The following is a 15,304-nucleotide window of genomic DNA, read 5'->3' as shown; positions in this document are numbered from 1 at the left end:
CTTCCTTCAATAATGAACTGTGATGTGGAAGTCTAAGATGAATTAAACCCTTTCTTCCCCAAGTTGTTATGGTATTTTATCATAACAAATATCCTTCCAGCATGTAGAATGAATAGAAAATTCCCCATATAAGGAATGGGCATTTACTAGCTACTGACTCTTCCGGAGCCTTACATTGTTCCCAGTCTTCATAACAATAAGAAATGAAGTACTAATGCTTGCAAATTACTCAGTGTGACAGCAGGAATGGACTAAGACAGAAGGTATAACATATAATATAGTGAGTGACAGTTTAACTTGAAAACATTTTTTTTAATTCATATGTTCATGTGTGTGCAGGTGCCCATGGAAGACAGAAGGTGGCATTGGATTCCCTGGAGCTGGAATTATAGGCAGTTGTGAGCTACCTGATGTTGAGTGCTAGCCCTCTGGAAGAGGAGTATCTACTCTTAACTACTCCCACCAATAATGTCTTAGTATCACCCAATAATCTTGGCAGCGTTCTGATTTCTAACCATTTCGTAAGATTTGTAATGTTTTAACTTGATTGTAGGAAACCTAACTACAGTCCACATACCTTCTGAACTTCTGCCATCCCTTGCTTGGATTATTTAAAAACACAACCATATGGTGATATTTTATTTGTGCTGAAATGTTGTTTTATTTGTATGTTAATAAAGTTGCCTGGAGATCAGAGCTAAGAGCAAGCCACTTAGCAGAAGTCTGGTGGCGGTGGCACACGCCCTTAATCCAATCACATGGCAGCGACCTGAACCTTTAATCTCAGTACGAACCACAGAGACCTGAAGGTCTGTATAGACAGGCAGTGACAAGGAAGTCTTGTGGTTGGGTTTGGAAAAAATGAGAAGGCAGAACAGAAAGGCAATAAAAAGAGAGGACACAGGAAAAAGGTCTCTCTCTCTCAGGGGAAGGACAGCAGTGAGTGGTAAGATAAGGTGGTCTTAGCTTTTGGCTACTGCTTGATCTCTGGGCTTTTAACTCTTTATTTGTCTCTGTGTTTCTTATTTAATAAGACCATTTAGAATTACATCTACACGACCACTCATTGGCCTCTTAGCTTCTCTCACTTCCCCTTTCTCGTTTTATTTTTCACAAATATCTGGAAGAACCCTTTTCATGTACAAGTCAGAACATGGCAGTGCTATGCTCAGGATCTTTCCATGTCTCTCAGAGAAAAAGCCAAAGTCTTTATAATAACTCTGTGGTCTCCCTGGATCTGGCCACCACCCTGTGGATCTCTTTCTCTTCCTACAAACCTTTTTGCTGCTGGAGTCTTTGTTGTTTCTTGGGTGGGTCAAGTACATGCTAATGTCAGGACATGATTCCTATGGTTCCCTGGAGCCCTCTTGCCATTTAACCACATGGCTTGCTACTTTCCCTGCAGGATTCTGCCAAATATCTTTTTGTTAGTATAATTTCTTTTCCCTGGGCTCCCTCGTACACCCCAGTGTACCCACCTTTACTCTGTCTTCAAAGCATTTACCACTTTCTGACATACTATCTATGTGCCTGTTTTCTCTGTTAGGTTGTAAGTTCAAGACACTATTTTGCTCACTATGGAACCATTACTGCCTAAAACATCCCCTAGCATAAAGTAGGTGTTCTATAAGTACTTGCTGAATGAATGGGTGGGTGAATATAAGAATTCATGGATGAGAAATGTAGGAAGGATGGGTCCTTGGATGTTACCAAATAGTATTTTGAGAGCTTTAAAGGAGAAAACGAAGAAAGAATAAACAGTGAGGAGATCTTCTATGTAACGTGTTTATAGAGATTTACTCCCCTAATAGCTCATAGTCTGAGATGGATACCAAGGATAGACACCTAGTACTCGAAACCGAAGTGCCCCCCAATGTCATTTGATTCAATTCTGAACTCAGAATTTCACAAGATGATTTAAAAGACAGACTACCAAGGAACAGAGACCTCATCTGTCTCACCTAAACTTCCATAAGTTAACTGGTGATGAGCAGACCAAAAGGACTCTTATAAAAAGTTGGAGAACTATCTCAGTTGATAAAGTATTTGCTGCACAAGCATAAGGACCTGAGTGGAGATCCCCAGAGCCCACATAAAAAGATAGGCACAGTGGGATAGACACCTGTAATACTAATGCTGGGCATGCAGTGACAGGTGAATCCTTAAGGCTTGTTGGCCAGCCAATACAGTGAATACAGCTCCAGGTTCAGGGAGAGATCCTAAATCAAAAATTAAGGTGGAGAGTGATTAAGGAAAATGTCCAGCAGCATCCTTAGGCCTCCTTGTGCACACATACCAGCAAACACATCCACAGCAGCAAACACATGTGCACACACACACACACACACACACACACACACACACACAAAAGAAGGAGAGACGGGGAGGGAGGGAGATTGGAAAACTTGAGTCAGAAGTAAACAGTTGGAGTTGGTGGAATTAGATGAATTAGATATATTGAAGGAAAAGACAGTCAGAAAGCCTCCTCTCCTTCAACTGACTCCTCTTGAAAAACTCTTCCCCACAAGGATGCCTTCCTCATCCATGGCTCCTTTTAGTATTTTAATTCGAGGTAAATGAATAAAGAGAAAAGAAACATTTTTTATTCACCACAACTTCTAAAAATATCTTTATTTGTGCCAAATAAGACAGGTGATGAAATACATTTTCATCCTCACAAGTTAGAATTTCCATATCCAGGAGAGCTGTAAGAACAAATGTGAACTTTATCCTCCCTAGTACCATGAGGGGGACAGGGGGTTTCGAGTGAGAAGAGACATTCATTCCGAGAAAAGTCATTGGTCTTTACCCATCCATCTTCTCAATGCACACACACACACACACACACACACACACACACACACACACACACACACTGCAGGGGATGGATTTCAATCTGCTGCGGGACTTACAGAGATGCTGTGATGTAATTAGGTCCACATGAAGGACAATGCTCACATTATGAGGTCAGGGACCCTCACTAACCCCTCTGCCTCTCTGAAATGCAGCAGTCCTCAGCTTTCCTTCTGCTGACATCCTAGGGGCAACTCTTACTCCTTATTCCCATGGAATGGGAATTTAAAATCAAAGGAATGAGACCTAGGGCAAAAGTTGAGACAGCAGAATGGCATCGTAAAAACTAGAAGCTTTTCCACATTGGCAAATTCGCAGCATTATTTCCGTGCAGAAATAAGAGAGTCCTTATGTCTGTATGGATTCCATAGAAGACAAGGAGTTCAGCCTTGCACTGCAGATTAACAATTTCAAAGCAGCCTTGGTGGAGTTCAATAAATTGGTTGAACAGACAACAGCCCAAAAAAAGGATGAAAGAGCAGGCTTGTTTATCCCAAAAGAAGGTAAGATGGATGATTACAAGGAAGTCCATCTGGAGTTGCTGATTAGAACTGGGAGATGCTTTAGGTCATCAGAGAAAAGCAGTCTGGTTTAAAAGCTAAGACACTGAATGGGGGCAGGGGCCCTGAATTCTTTCTCTGTCTCTAACGTATCTAGCTGCATTTGAGGAAGCCTTTTCTATCTATCTGTAATATAGAAAAGTGGATTAAACGGCATTAAGGGGTTCTTCTGCAGACACTATCAGTCACTTGCTGACCTGAGACTCTGTATAGCATAGCAACCTCATGGGAGACCTTCTGTGTCTCCGTGTTTCTCAGCTTTTGGGCACTGTAAAATGCCCTAAATAATCAAGAAGAAAAAAGTATTTTGGAGGTTCCCATATATGGTCATATGGCCTGCTACAATGAGGCCTATGGTAAGAGTACCTTATGATGGGGCCATGATAATGTAAGTACATCTATGACAGCTGAGAGAGACAGGAAGAAACCAGGGTCCCAATAGCTCCTTCAAGGGCATATACCAAATAATCTTAACTTCCTTCCACTAGCCCTGCCTTCAAAAGGTTCCTTCTCTACCCAATAATGTTAAAGTATGCTGACCAAGCTTTTAGTACAAATGAGTCTTTGGGGACTATGTTTCCAAGCCAAGGTAGACACCCTCTCATTTCTTTATCTGAGAGCATCATGAGACCTTAAGGACTTTTCTAGACAACTCAAAGTTTCCTGTTTCACTATGATCTCACTGTCTGGGACACTCGGTAGGCAGGAGTTATTTGAATGTGCTGAAGGAAGGGGAATATGGAGGATGTAGTCTTTTAGGAGTTTTAGAAGAAGGGTAAAGTTTAAAGTGTGTCCTAGCCAAGAGGAGCAGTAGGCTGTATAGTTGGAGTGTTAAGACAACATTGAAGAGTAAAGCTATATAACAGTAAAATGAATCCAATAGAATAAGTCTAGTTGTTGTAATAAAAGAAGGATCCATATACCAACTACATAGACAGCTTGTAGGTACTGGGTTGTACAGTCATATGTAATTGAAACTCTCAACTGTTCAGACTCAAACAGGTATTGCTTGAACAGTATTTGCTAATCTGCAGGTCAATTGAATAAGCATAAGTTCATTTGATTTGTGTGACAATATGAACAGATAATATTAATGTTCAGTCTGCTTTGCTTGGGAAGACAATGGGAGGTAGAGAGGGGTCAGTCACTTGCCCATGTCGCTTAAATGGAGGGCTCAGTCGTTTTAGGATGTTCTCCAGATCTCCAGTCTTGGCTGGGCCCTCTAAACTGCTCAACAAAGCTGTCATTCCCTGCAGGCAGCTTGCTTTTCCTCTTGCTATAATTGATTCTCCAAACTCTCATCATGGTTCTGAATCCTTGATGGGATTTCTGCTCCTCTCAGCCGAGTTTCCTATCACAGGAGAAAGCCAGGTACAAAGTCTGGAATCTGCTCACTCTCCCTTTTCTTCTAGTCCGTATTCCCCAAAGCTGCACGCATCCTCCCTCCTCTCCACCACTATTAATGCGCTGCAACAATCTCAAAAATCTTTCTTCCCACTGGCTTTGTCCTTTGAATCTAAAAATAAACCCTGGCATCATGGCCTTGACTGTGTTTTCCCTTACGCTATCACTCCATGTCTCCTCTTTGCCTTTTTGCTAAATTTCCCCCAGCATCTCTGCCTCTTTCCTCATCTACTCCAGTCATGCTTCCTTCATTTTGCTGAAAATATATTCAGTACCTAGTATGGCTGCCAAATCCAGTAAATTGAGTTTCTTTTCCTTCTCTTCTTTAAGAGGTTCTCACTATGTAGCCCAGGCTAGCTTGGAACTCAATATCCTTTAATCCCAGCCTCTACAGTGCTGGGGGTTCTAGGTGTGCACCACCATGTCTGGCTTTATTTCCCCCTTTTGCATCAAACATGACCATTTCACCGCAGCATTAACAGTGGGCTCTGCCTCTGCTGTGAGAAGCTCCTCTTCCTCCTCCCGTGTGGCTCCTTGCCACTCTCTTCTGCCTTTGTACATTTCTCATTCTGCTTTTTCTTCTTTCTTTCTTTCTTTCTTTCTGAGTTTTTGCCTAGTATGTTCTTGCCCAAGTCTTAAGGCGTGAATGCTGGTCGCCCAGTCTCCTAAGCCGTGTATCTTAGTATCTTTGAGTATGTCATGGTAGGTCTCTCAGGTTATTACAGCACCTACTGCGAGTCTTCCTGCCAAAGACTTATTCCTTCCTGTATATTTCTACAGAGGTTTTTCCTTTAAAAACAAACAAAAGCAAATGGGTCTACCATATTCTTGATTTACTAACCCATCTTTAAAATCCATACGGATTGCCTTGGTGTGCAGAGCCATTCACCAGTCATGCCTCAATCGACCTTTCCAGTGTCAGCTTCTGACACCTTCAATCCTGTCAGACCCTTTCCAGCATTTAACCTTTGGGTTGTATTAGCAGGGCACTGACTTGCACCAACCCAAAGCTAAGAACGTCAGCAGATGGCATCTAAGCCTGCAGCAGAGCTCTGCCCACTTTGATATTCCCACCCATGTGTTTGAAAAATGCCTCAATTTACGACTTTCTTTTGTTCTGTGACTATGAAAGCTGACCACTTCCACATTGGAACATGTTATTTAGGGCAACTTGACTCAGATCCCAAGCTATGGTCACCCATACCTAGCTCAAAACAAACTTTTATTCCCTTTGGGATAAGAGCTATGATTCACAACAACAGTTATCAAATTGTTTCTTTTGCTGTACTTTTAATGACTAATATTATATATGTCATTCTCCCAATTTGAACAACTCTCCAGTCTCTATTTTCTTTTTCAAGAGAACGGAGTGCTCTCTCTCTGCCCACACTCCCAAACTTCCCCCAAGCAAAGCCATCCTCAGCATTCTTTCTGCGTTTATTGCTGTCTCTGGAAGTTTGCCTGCTTTATTTAGCTTGCTGACATTGATATGTACTCCCTCCTTGACCATTGGCCTGTAAGTGTTTTGAAGGGTTTGTTTGCAAAGGTAAGGCCAGCTCAAAACCTGGTGTCAGGAGGTGTGCCTTAAACATGCATTAAACAAACAAGTTAGCCTTGCTTTCTTCCCAAAGCTTGCAAACCCAGATCTGGGGTGCAAAGTTCCTTCCTCTGGAGTTCTTAAGATTAGATAAAAACTAATCACGTGGACAATGACCTTCTGTGTCAGAGGGACAAGGTCTAAGGATTGAGGAGATGGAAAAGATGTAACCCTAACTTGCACCAAGCTGCTAATACTATCCAAATATGTTTGTATTTATTAATAGATATTGGAAGATAAGGGTTAACTCTTTACTAAGTTAAGAATGTTTCAATGAAGAGGTGTCTGCCTCCAAGGGAGGCAAAGTAGACAGACTACAGAGATTTGTCCTGGTTACATTACTCTTAGATCTTCCCAATGACCTAATAGAATTTAGATCATCCCATGACCTAGTCCCACCCCTGTCCCCCATCCAGGTGCATTTAAGATAGAACATGTGTCTTTAAAATAATGACTTAATCTGGTCACCAGAGATGGCCAGTTCAGGCTATGTATCTGGTATTGCTAGGGGCCTTAGCTGAGGTCATCCTTGAAGATTCCTAGGAGATTCCCTTATGCCAAGGTTTTTACCTGACCCCAAAATGCCCCCTCTTTCCAGTAGTCTCTTTTAGTACTCTCCTGTTCTGTCTCCCCACAACTTGACCACTCATGTTCCCACTCACCCCTGCCCTCAGGCCACTCACTAAATCTCTTCTATTTCCCCTTCCCAGGGAGATCCAGACATCCCCCTATGAACTCTCCTTGTTACCTAGTCTCTCTGGGTCTGTGGATTGTAGCATAGATATCCTTTACTTTAGAGCTAATATCCACTTATGAGTGAGTACATACATACCAAGTTTGTCTTTCTTGGTCTGGGTTACCTTACTCAGGATGATTTCTTTCTAGTTCCATCCATTTGCCTTCAAATTTCCTGGCATCTTTGTTTTTAACAGCTGAATAATACTCCATCGTATAAATGTACCACATTTTCTTTGTCCATTCCTTGGTTGAGGGACATCTAAGTTGTTTCTAGGTTCTGACAATAAAGCTGCTATGAGTCTTACAGATTGTTCAATGTAGGTCTCTCTCTCTCTCTCTCTCTCTCTCTCTCTCTCTCTCTCTCTCTCTCTCTGGTCTGGAAATGTCAGTAAACATTGCCTATATAGTTTTCCATTATATGTCTGATGTTTAGCTAAGTGCAGACACATAATTAAGCTAGACTATTACTCAATATATATTTTTGTTAGTTAAATAAGGTAACAGGATTTTGTCTATATAGTTTGATGAATCCTGTCATTTAACTCTTTCTTGACTTGAGATTTAGTAATCCCACCCAAATGCATCAATAAACTTGGCAAAAATCAAGATTCAAGTAATGGTGTGTGTGTGTGTGTGTGTGTGTGTGTCTGTCTGTCTGTCTGTCTGTGCGCATTTACATAATATCAGATAACCAATAATTGTTCTGTGCCCAGATCTAAGATAAATTCTAAGAAAGATTCCAACTGGTAAATGTGTTTACAGTAAGAAAAAAGTAATATTTTTATCTTTGTATTCATGTACAGGATTTCTAAAATAGCTGAAACAGAAGAGAATCCTGAATACCAAAATAAAAAAAATGATTTATTTTGGTTAAATAATATTCTAGCCAAGGCCTAGTTATTTTCCCAAAGACAGGATCTTTAAGGTACCATTACGGTTGGTTTTATAAGCTGAGACGCTAACCCATAGGGTGGGAAATGTACATGAAGTGTGAAGCTCTGCCCTTGGAATGTGATGGAAATGTTACTGTCCTATCCCCACTGCAGAGGCAATCGATTACGAGAAGTTTTATGCCACAGTGCAGCAGCTCTTTGGCCCTGAAGTGAAAAATCAAGATGTGAAGTGTTTTTACAGGAAACTCTGCAACAACCCTGATGCATCTTTTGACTGGTGTGAGGTACTTGCTTGGCGTGCACATAATTTGGAGCCCAGGTCTTATTTAACTTTGTCCAGAACAAGCAATTAAAACAGTGTTGCTCCCACCAAAGCAATATATACAATGTGTACACAGATTATTACTGTATCTACAGCCATTAAGACTTAGCCATAGCCCACAAGAATGTGGAGAAAACAGCCGACTAATCAACCATAGTATCCATGAATACGTTTTTTCTTTGTTTTTAGACAGAGTCTCGCTATGTAGCCCCAGCTGACCTAGCACTCACTATGTAGACCAGGTTGGCCTTGAACTCATAGAGGGTTTCCTGCCTCTGCCTCACAAGTGCTGAGATTAAAGGCCTGCTCAACCACGCTTGGTCTCAATGAGTAACTTTTAAGTATTTTAAATGAATCTAGCCACTTGAACTGTCAGTGCCATTTAACAACAATCAAGATTTTAAGTGCTTCTGTTGCATCTGACAAGGAAGCATTTCTTTTCAGTGGCGTCAGTAGTTATTTGTACATTTTCAGGGTGCTCAAATCATTGGCACAAGAGGTTAGTTCAATTGTTCTCTTCTGTCAGGTCTTGAAATGTTTTCTGACTGGCAGGATATTGATGCAAATATTACAAACACGCAAGAAATTAAAACATCTGGCTCACTCTCAGCAATGAGTAGATATCACAGACAAGAGGAAACAGGATGGTTTCCAGTGTTGGACTGTCACATTTAACAAGGTTACCAGAGTTGTTAGCATCAAAGCCTGGCTTCTAGCAGCCCTAAGAACCTATGGTCAACTACCCATCCCCAACCTGTCAATTGAAGAGACAGTTGCTTATGAAAAACAGAGAAAGGAGCTTTATTCACAGTGGCCACACTAGAAAGAGGACTAAAGGGGTCCAGTGATTCCCCCCAAGTCTGTGGGGGTATTGATAAGAAGTTTAAGTCTCCAAAGAAGGCAAGAGGGACTTATAACGAAACAGTTCTAACTAAGGTATGGTCCAGCCTACGACTGTCTAAGCCCCATCTGTCCTGTGAGGTGGTCCAATAAGTTATTAGAACTGTGGAATCTTCCCGGGAGGAAGGTGCCTATGGTTGGCACCAGGGGTCCAGCTTTTCCCTGTCCCCAGAGTAGGATTCCTGGGAAATTTCTCTCTTCATGACCAGTTGTTTCAATAGTCTGATAGCTGAAGGGAGGGGCACAAGTGTCCCTTTTGACTGTTTCCTCTCCTGCCAAGGCAGTTGCAACAATCAGACAGACATTATAAATGGAATTTTGATGAATGCCAGACTTAGGAAAGATCTGTCTTGTGTTTAACTACATATAGACCATCACAAAATTGACCATATGTGTTGTTTTAAAAAGCAGATCAATAACCCAATGAAATAAAATTTAGAAGCTTATAATATAAGACAGCGCAAATCCCAAAACCAGCCAAAGCAAAAATTACTATTAAACTTTAGGAAAAATTACAGATGAAAAGCTTCTATAACTCTTTGGAGAATATAATTCCTATGAATATTTTACTAATATGCTAAAAACTGGACAGCTATCCAAATCATTTTATGAGGCTAAAACAGCCGAGTTGAACAAAGAAACCAAAAGGCAAATATTGCTTATGAACAGAGATGCTAAAGTGTTAGATAACATTTAAAAGTTAATTCCAGCCGGGCGGTGGTGGCGCACGCCTTTAATCCCAGCACTCGGGAGGCAGAGGCAGGCGGGATCTCTGTGAGTTCGATGCTAGCCTAGTCTACAAAGCGAGTTCCAGGAAAGGTGCAAAGCTACACAGAGAAACCCTGTCTCGAAAAAAAAAAAAAAGTTAATTCCAAGAGTACACTAGAAAATTTTTGAGTAGAAAAGTGGGGATGGTTTAATATTAGAAAAGCCACAGATTTCTTTCAACTATTTAAGGGGGGAAACAATGCTAATAGAGGACAACAAAACTAACGTTATGGTCGTAGCTGGACACATGCAGATTTTATGGTCAGTTCATTAAGCACAGCAAGGCCCAGTCACTTGCACACACTCTACAGGTGCTCCTGACATAGGCTAGTGACAGACACATTAGCCTTGACAGACAGCTAATGGTCTATGAACCTTCACCATTTACTATCTGGCCCCTTCTCTGAAGGTTGCTGACTCCTAATCTTTAAGATCAATTAAATTAATTAAATAAATTAAAAAGGAAGATGACAATTGATAAAAAAAAATCCAGTAGCTGCCCTTATTTTTAAAAAGAATGACAAAACAGAGTAAAAAATTAAAGGGAATTAATTGAAAGAGGAGCTTTTTTAAATTTTTCTTTCTTTTTCTCCCCCTTGTGTGTCTAGAACAAATGACTATACATTTAGCAATTTAAAAAATCATACATTATGTCAGAGTTTCCATTGACAAGGAATCTGGGAAATGGTCCTGGGAAATCCTCAAAGTCTCCTAAAGCTGCAGTCAGCAGTTAGCTAGGCTGTGGTCTCATCTGAAGGACCCTCTAGGAAAAAATGAGTGTAAGTTTGCAGGTTGTTGACAGGATTTACACCCTTGCTGTCTAAACAAACTATACCCCAACATTTCAGTAACTGAGTTTCAATGTGTCTTACTTCTTTTTTTCTCATTCTTATAAATACTCTTGACCTATTAAGCAAAGGTTGAACAGGTTTCAGGTACTCAACCCGGCTTAGAAGGCTTAGGCAGAACCAGACAGCTACATTAAAATATTCAAAACACTAGTGAGAAAATTTGTATCTATCCTTAATGACCATGTAACAAATTGTACAGATTGGGAGACTTTCCCACGGACTACTCCGAATACCTACAAAGCTTGGCTCGCTACCGTCTTACCTACAAAGCTTGGCTAGCTACAGTCTAATGCAAAGATTCTGCCAAGCTGTAAATTCCCAAAGTATGTTCAATTTTCTTTTCTTTTCTTTTTTTTAAGAATTGAAATATAAATTTAACTTAGTTCTTTGCTCAGCTGCGACATCAAAAGGTCTCTTGCTTTTTCTGTTGTTTGTAGGTAAAAACTCTGTCCTTGATGATCAGGAACAATTATTTCTTTTTATACGTTGACATTCTCTGTGCTGTCCAGTAGAAATATGAGGGGTGAGGAGAAGGCTCAGTGAGTAAAGTACCCCCTAGGCAAGCACTAGGCCTTGAGCTTATATACCCAGAATATACTTTGCAGGGCCTATATACCCAGAATATACTTTGACATCGTGATTCCAACTGAAACAGTTCAGACGTGTCCAACTTTTTGACATGTAGAGACAACGTTATCATCTATAAAGCTTAGGGCACGATGGGATTACAAAAAATGGCAGGAAAATTCTCATGGTCGAAGTAAGTTTACAGTTTTGTGTGAGGCTGCATTTATAGCTATCCTTGGTTGCGTACAGCCACATGAAGAGGTAGATATGCCTAGTGAACATATGTAAGTACATAATCTAGCAGAAAATAGAAATGGGAAGGAATGCAAACCACACCATAAAGCTCAAGTATCAAAAATGAAGAATTCTGATTGTCAAGTTCCCCTCCCCTCTTTCTTCTCCCCTCTCACTTCCCCTCTCCACCTCTCCTTTTCCTGGGAATGACATTGCAGAGGCCACACTGTTTACGTTTTCATCCTGTGTTTGTGGCCAAGTTTCCAAGATGTCTTGGAATTGGAGATTGATTGATTGATTGATTGATTGATTTGGTAAAGATTTCAGCTTCATTAACTGAATTTTGTGCAGTGATTTTCTGTCTTTCTGTAACCCACTATGCATTATTGTTGATATTGCTAAAATCACAGTGAATTCAGCTCAGGATACATTGAATGAAACTTCAAAGCATCTTTCATATATTACCAAGGACAAGAGACCCAGTCCACTGAGCACAGGTGGGCTAAGGTGTGCATGTGCTCTCTGCCTGGATGGTTCTGGCACAACCACATACCTACATCAGGACATTCAGAATAAGAATGGGAAACACTGGGCTCATCTTCAGTGAGTGTACGATATAATAAAACTGCATGAGAGCTCTGATAGGAAAGATACCATCTGGGAAATGAACCCTTAGATGCTCTAGACCTGCATGTTGAATAGCTGCCCTTTGCCACACGGGGCTGTCATATGTTGGAAATGTGATTCGTCTGAGTTAAGATGTACTGTGAGTGTAAAATACATACAATTTCAAAAGCATTCTATAAAAAGATGCAAAGTATTTCACAGTGACTTTTGATACTGATTATATGTTGAAATTATATTTTCAACATGCTGAGTTAAATAAAATACACAAAGTTGATTTAATTTTTACTCTATGTTTCATGCAGCTGCTGTAAGATTTAATGTTATATATATTGCTTAGATTGCTATTGGACATCACAAAAAATGTCAAAATAGGAACAGAATGAATTCTTCCTGACTATCAGGGTTAGGCTTTTACTGGCACACAATGGAAAGACGAAGAAACCTTGTCCAGCCACATATGTTAGAAGACTCCAACTTTGTATTTTGGGGTAACACCTTGTTTTTTATGTAATTTTTATGAATTCTTAGAAAACTATATACAATGTAGTTTGATCATATTCACTCCTCCCCCAAATCCTCCCAGAACTACTCCCACATCCCTGAGTCTCTGAAACTAAGCACCTAAAACAATATCAACAGACTTCTTCAAGGGCATACTTTTTTTTTTAAATATATTAGCACGAAGCACTTGTTTTACATTTTTGCTGACCAACACTGCTGTCTTAGTAATACAGCTTTAAATCACATACTGTAAAGAGACCCAGGACTCTTAGGTTCCATACATGCCGAGTGATAAGACATAGTGCTAGCTGGTAGAAATCGAAGATCTTTGAGTGTAATGGAGTGTGATTATAAAGTAAATCAGCATTTTCTTTTCAGTTGTGTAGAGGAGGAATTTGAGTCTCCTTTTCTGTGACATCTGCCCCTTCTAGTCTTACACAATCTTCTTATATTCCTAAAATCTCTTCTCATTTTCATAAATCCCAGGTTCCCATTTAGTCCTCACAACAGATCCACATGCAGGTTGTAGAAAACCATACTCCTGCCGTAGTGAGGTTGAGAACAGAGAAACCCAGACCAGTAACTGACTTATCTAAAGCCACATGGAAAGTGGGCTTTGGTCTCCATCTGCAATTCCAGATGCCATCATCCTTTCCCATCTTTTGACTTCCTATAAACCTTATAGCTTTGACAGACCAGCCTATGAGCAGCCTCTAATGCACTTGATGCATGCGGAAGTTGGCTGACGCTCGAGGAATCTATGCAGGATGCTCAGCCTTCACTGCACTACCATTTTCTCAGTAACCATGTGAGTCATCGCCCCTCAAGGGGTGTTGCTATTCCGAGTACTGCAACCTAATCTTTCTGGGCTTCTGATCTGTCATCTGTAAAATGGAAATTCAATACTAACCAATAGACTCACTTCATTTCAATACTGATTACCTGGTTTTTATAAAGTGTCTTTCAGTTAATAGTCATTGATCAGGCCATATGAGTTGGATTCATTCTTTAAAGATCAGGCAAAATTGCACAATCTGATTCCAAAATATAAATCTTTTTGTCACAGCAAAACTACAAAAAAGTTACAATTTCTTTTCCTGAGATTTAGATGCAAGTGCACTTGGAGACTTTTATACTATTAGACTAGTGAAATCTTAGAACTAATGGAAACATAATCTAGGTCTGCCCCTGCAATATATGATGAGAAAAACTAGATGTAAAGAAATGTGAACGGTGGGATTGCCTTACACTTACAAAGCTAATCAGTGAAAAGATCTGGTCTACATTTTAAACACCACCACGTTAGTCTGTGTTGCTAGCAGGCAGCTGTTGTAGTTTGTGTATGAAATGTCTTGATCCTCACAGGGTGGGACTGTTGAGAAGGTTGTGAACTTTGGAGAGGAAGGGAGTCTCTGAAGAGGGCGTGGGGAGTCTTGTGTTTTTTAGCCTAGCCCAGCTTCTTGTTTAGTCTCTGCTTTTCTGAGTTTGGATGCAAAGTGACCAGCTGGCTTGGTGCTCTTAGCACCCACTTCCCTGCCCACTGTCATATCTCCCTCACCATGACAGACTATATGCTGCTGGAGACATAAGACAAAACAAGCCCCTTCTCTCTTCAATGGCTTCCTCAGAATATTTTATCATAGCGACAGGAAAGGAAACCAAGAGAGGAACATAGAAACAGATTTTTTGGAGCACACTGTGAACTAAATCAAACTCAAGTAATAATATACCATATAGGATGCCCATCATGCCCCCAAGGTAAACTTAAAGTGTATTATGATAAAGTTAAAATTGTATTTGCTACCTTCAAAATGTTAAAAGAATGTTCTAGAGTAGATTAAAAGATAAGCTACATGAAAATTTTTATTCGATCTACCTGCTTTTCATTTTCTCCATATGTTCTACACTGAACATATGTTCCTTAAGTAATCAAAATTTTTTTTAAATTGCTGGAAGTATGGGGAACCTCTGGAAATTGCATTGTTAAAGAATATTAATGTTGTTTGTTATAATATATTGGATAGTCATAAAGTACTCAGGCCGGCAGTGTGCTTAAATCGTGTTACAGTTTCTAGCTTGAAATTTAAATTTTCAAGAAAGAAACTAGAGATTCTTGAGGCTACTGTTTATCATAAGATGACAAGAGATATTTCCCTTTGATCATAAAATTTTCTCCTTGAAACATAACCTTTCAAAATCAGCTTTGCCACCTCTTCTGAAGATTACCTACTATATCAAAAAATTTTCCTGAATAATTTTCAATTATTTGATGCACTTGGTTTCCTTGAGAAGTTATTAAGCAATGTGATAAAGTGTTTGTTATAAGTGAAAGTAGCAAAATCAATCAGCTTTTTAAAAATTGTATTAGCATATATTAATAATACATAATGGTGGGTTTCATTATGACATTTCTCACATTTGTATAGTGTATTTAGATCATATTCACTCTACCATTACTGTCTCTTGCCCCCTCCCACTTTCTCTAATCC

General features: G+C 40.0%; 1 protein-coding gene across 1 annotated transcript in view; it reads left to right on the top strand.

Moving 5' to 3' along the window:
* Positions 1–3,001: 3,001 nt before the first annotated feature.
* Positions 3,002–15,304, top strand: part of Wdr64 (WD repeat domain 64) — a 105,833-nt gene continuing 93,530 nt past the window's right edge. Inside the window, exons 1-2 of the mRNA XM_059280541.1 lie at positions 3,002–3,356; positions 8,199–8,329. Of these exons, the coding sequence (XP_059136524.1) occupies positions 3,212–3,356; positions 8,199–8,329 (276 nt within the window). The 5' untranslated portion in view covers positions 3,002–3,211. The remainder of the gene's footprint in view (positions 3,357–8,198; positions 8,330–15,304) is intronic.

This window comes from Peromyscus eremicus, chromosome 15, assembly GCF_949786415.1.
Source record: "Peromyscus eremicus chromosome 15, PerEre_H2_v1, whole genome shotgun sequence".
NCBI lineage: Eukaryota > Metazoa > Chordata > Mammalia > Rodentia > Cricetidae > Peromyscus > Peromyscus eremicus.
Note: the sequence above shows the minus strand (reverse complement) of the source record. Positions and strands in the feature narration are given on the sequence as shown.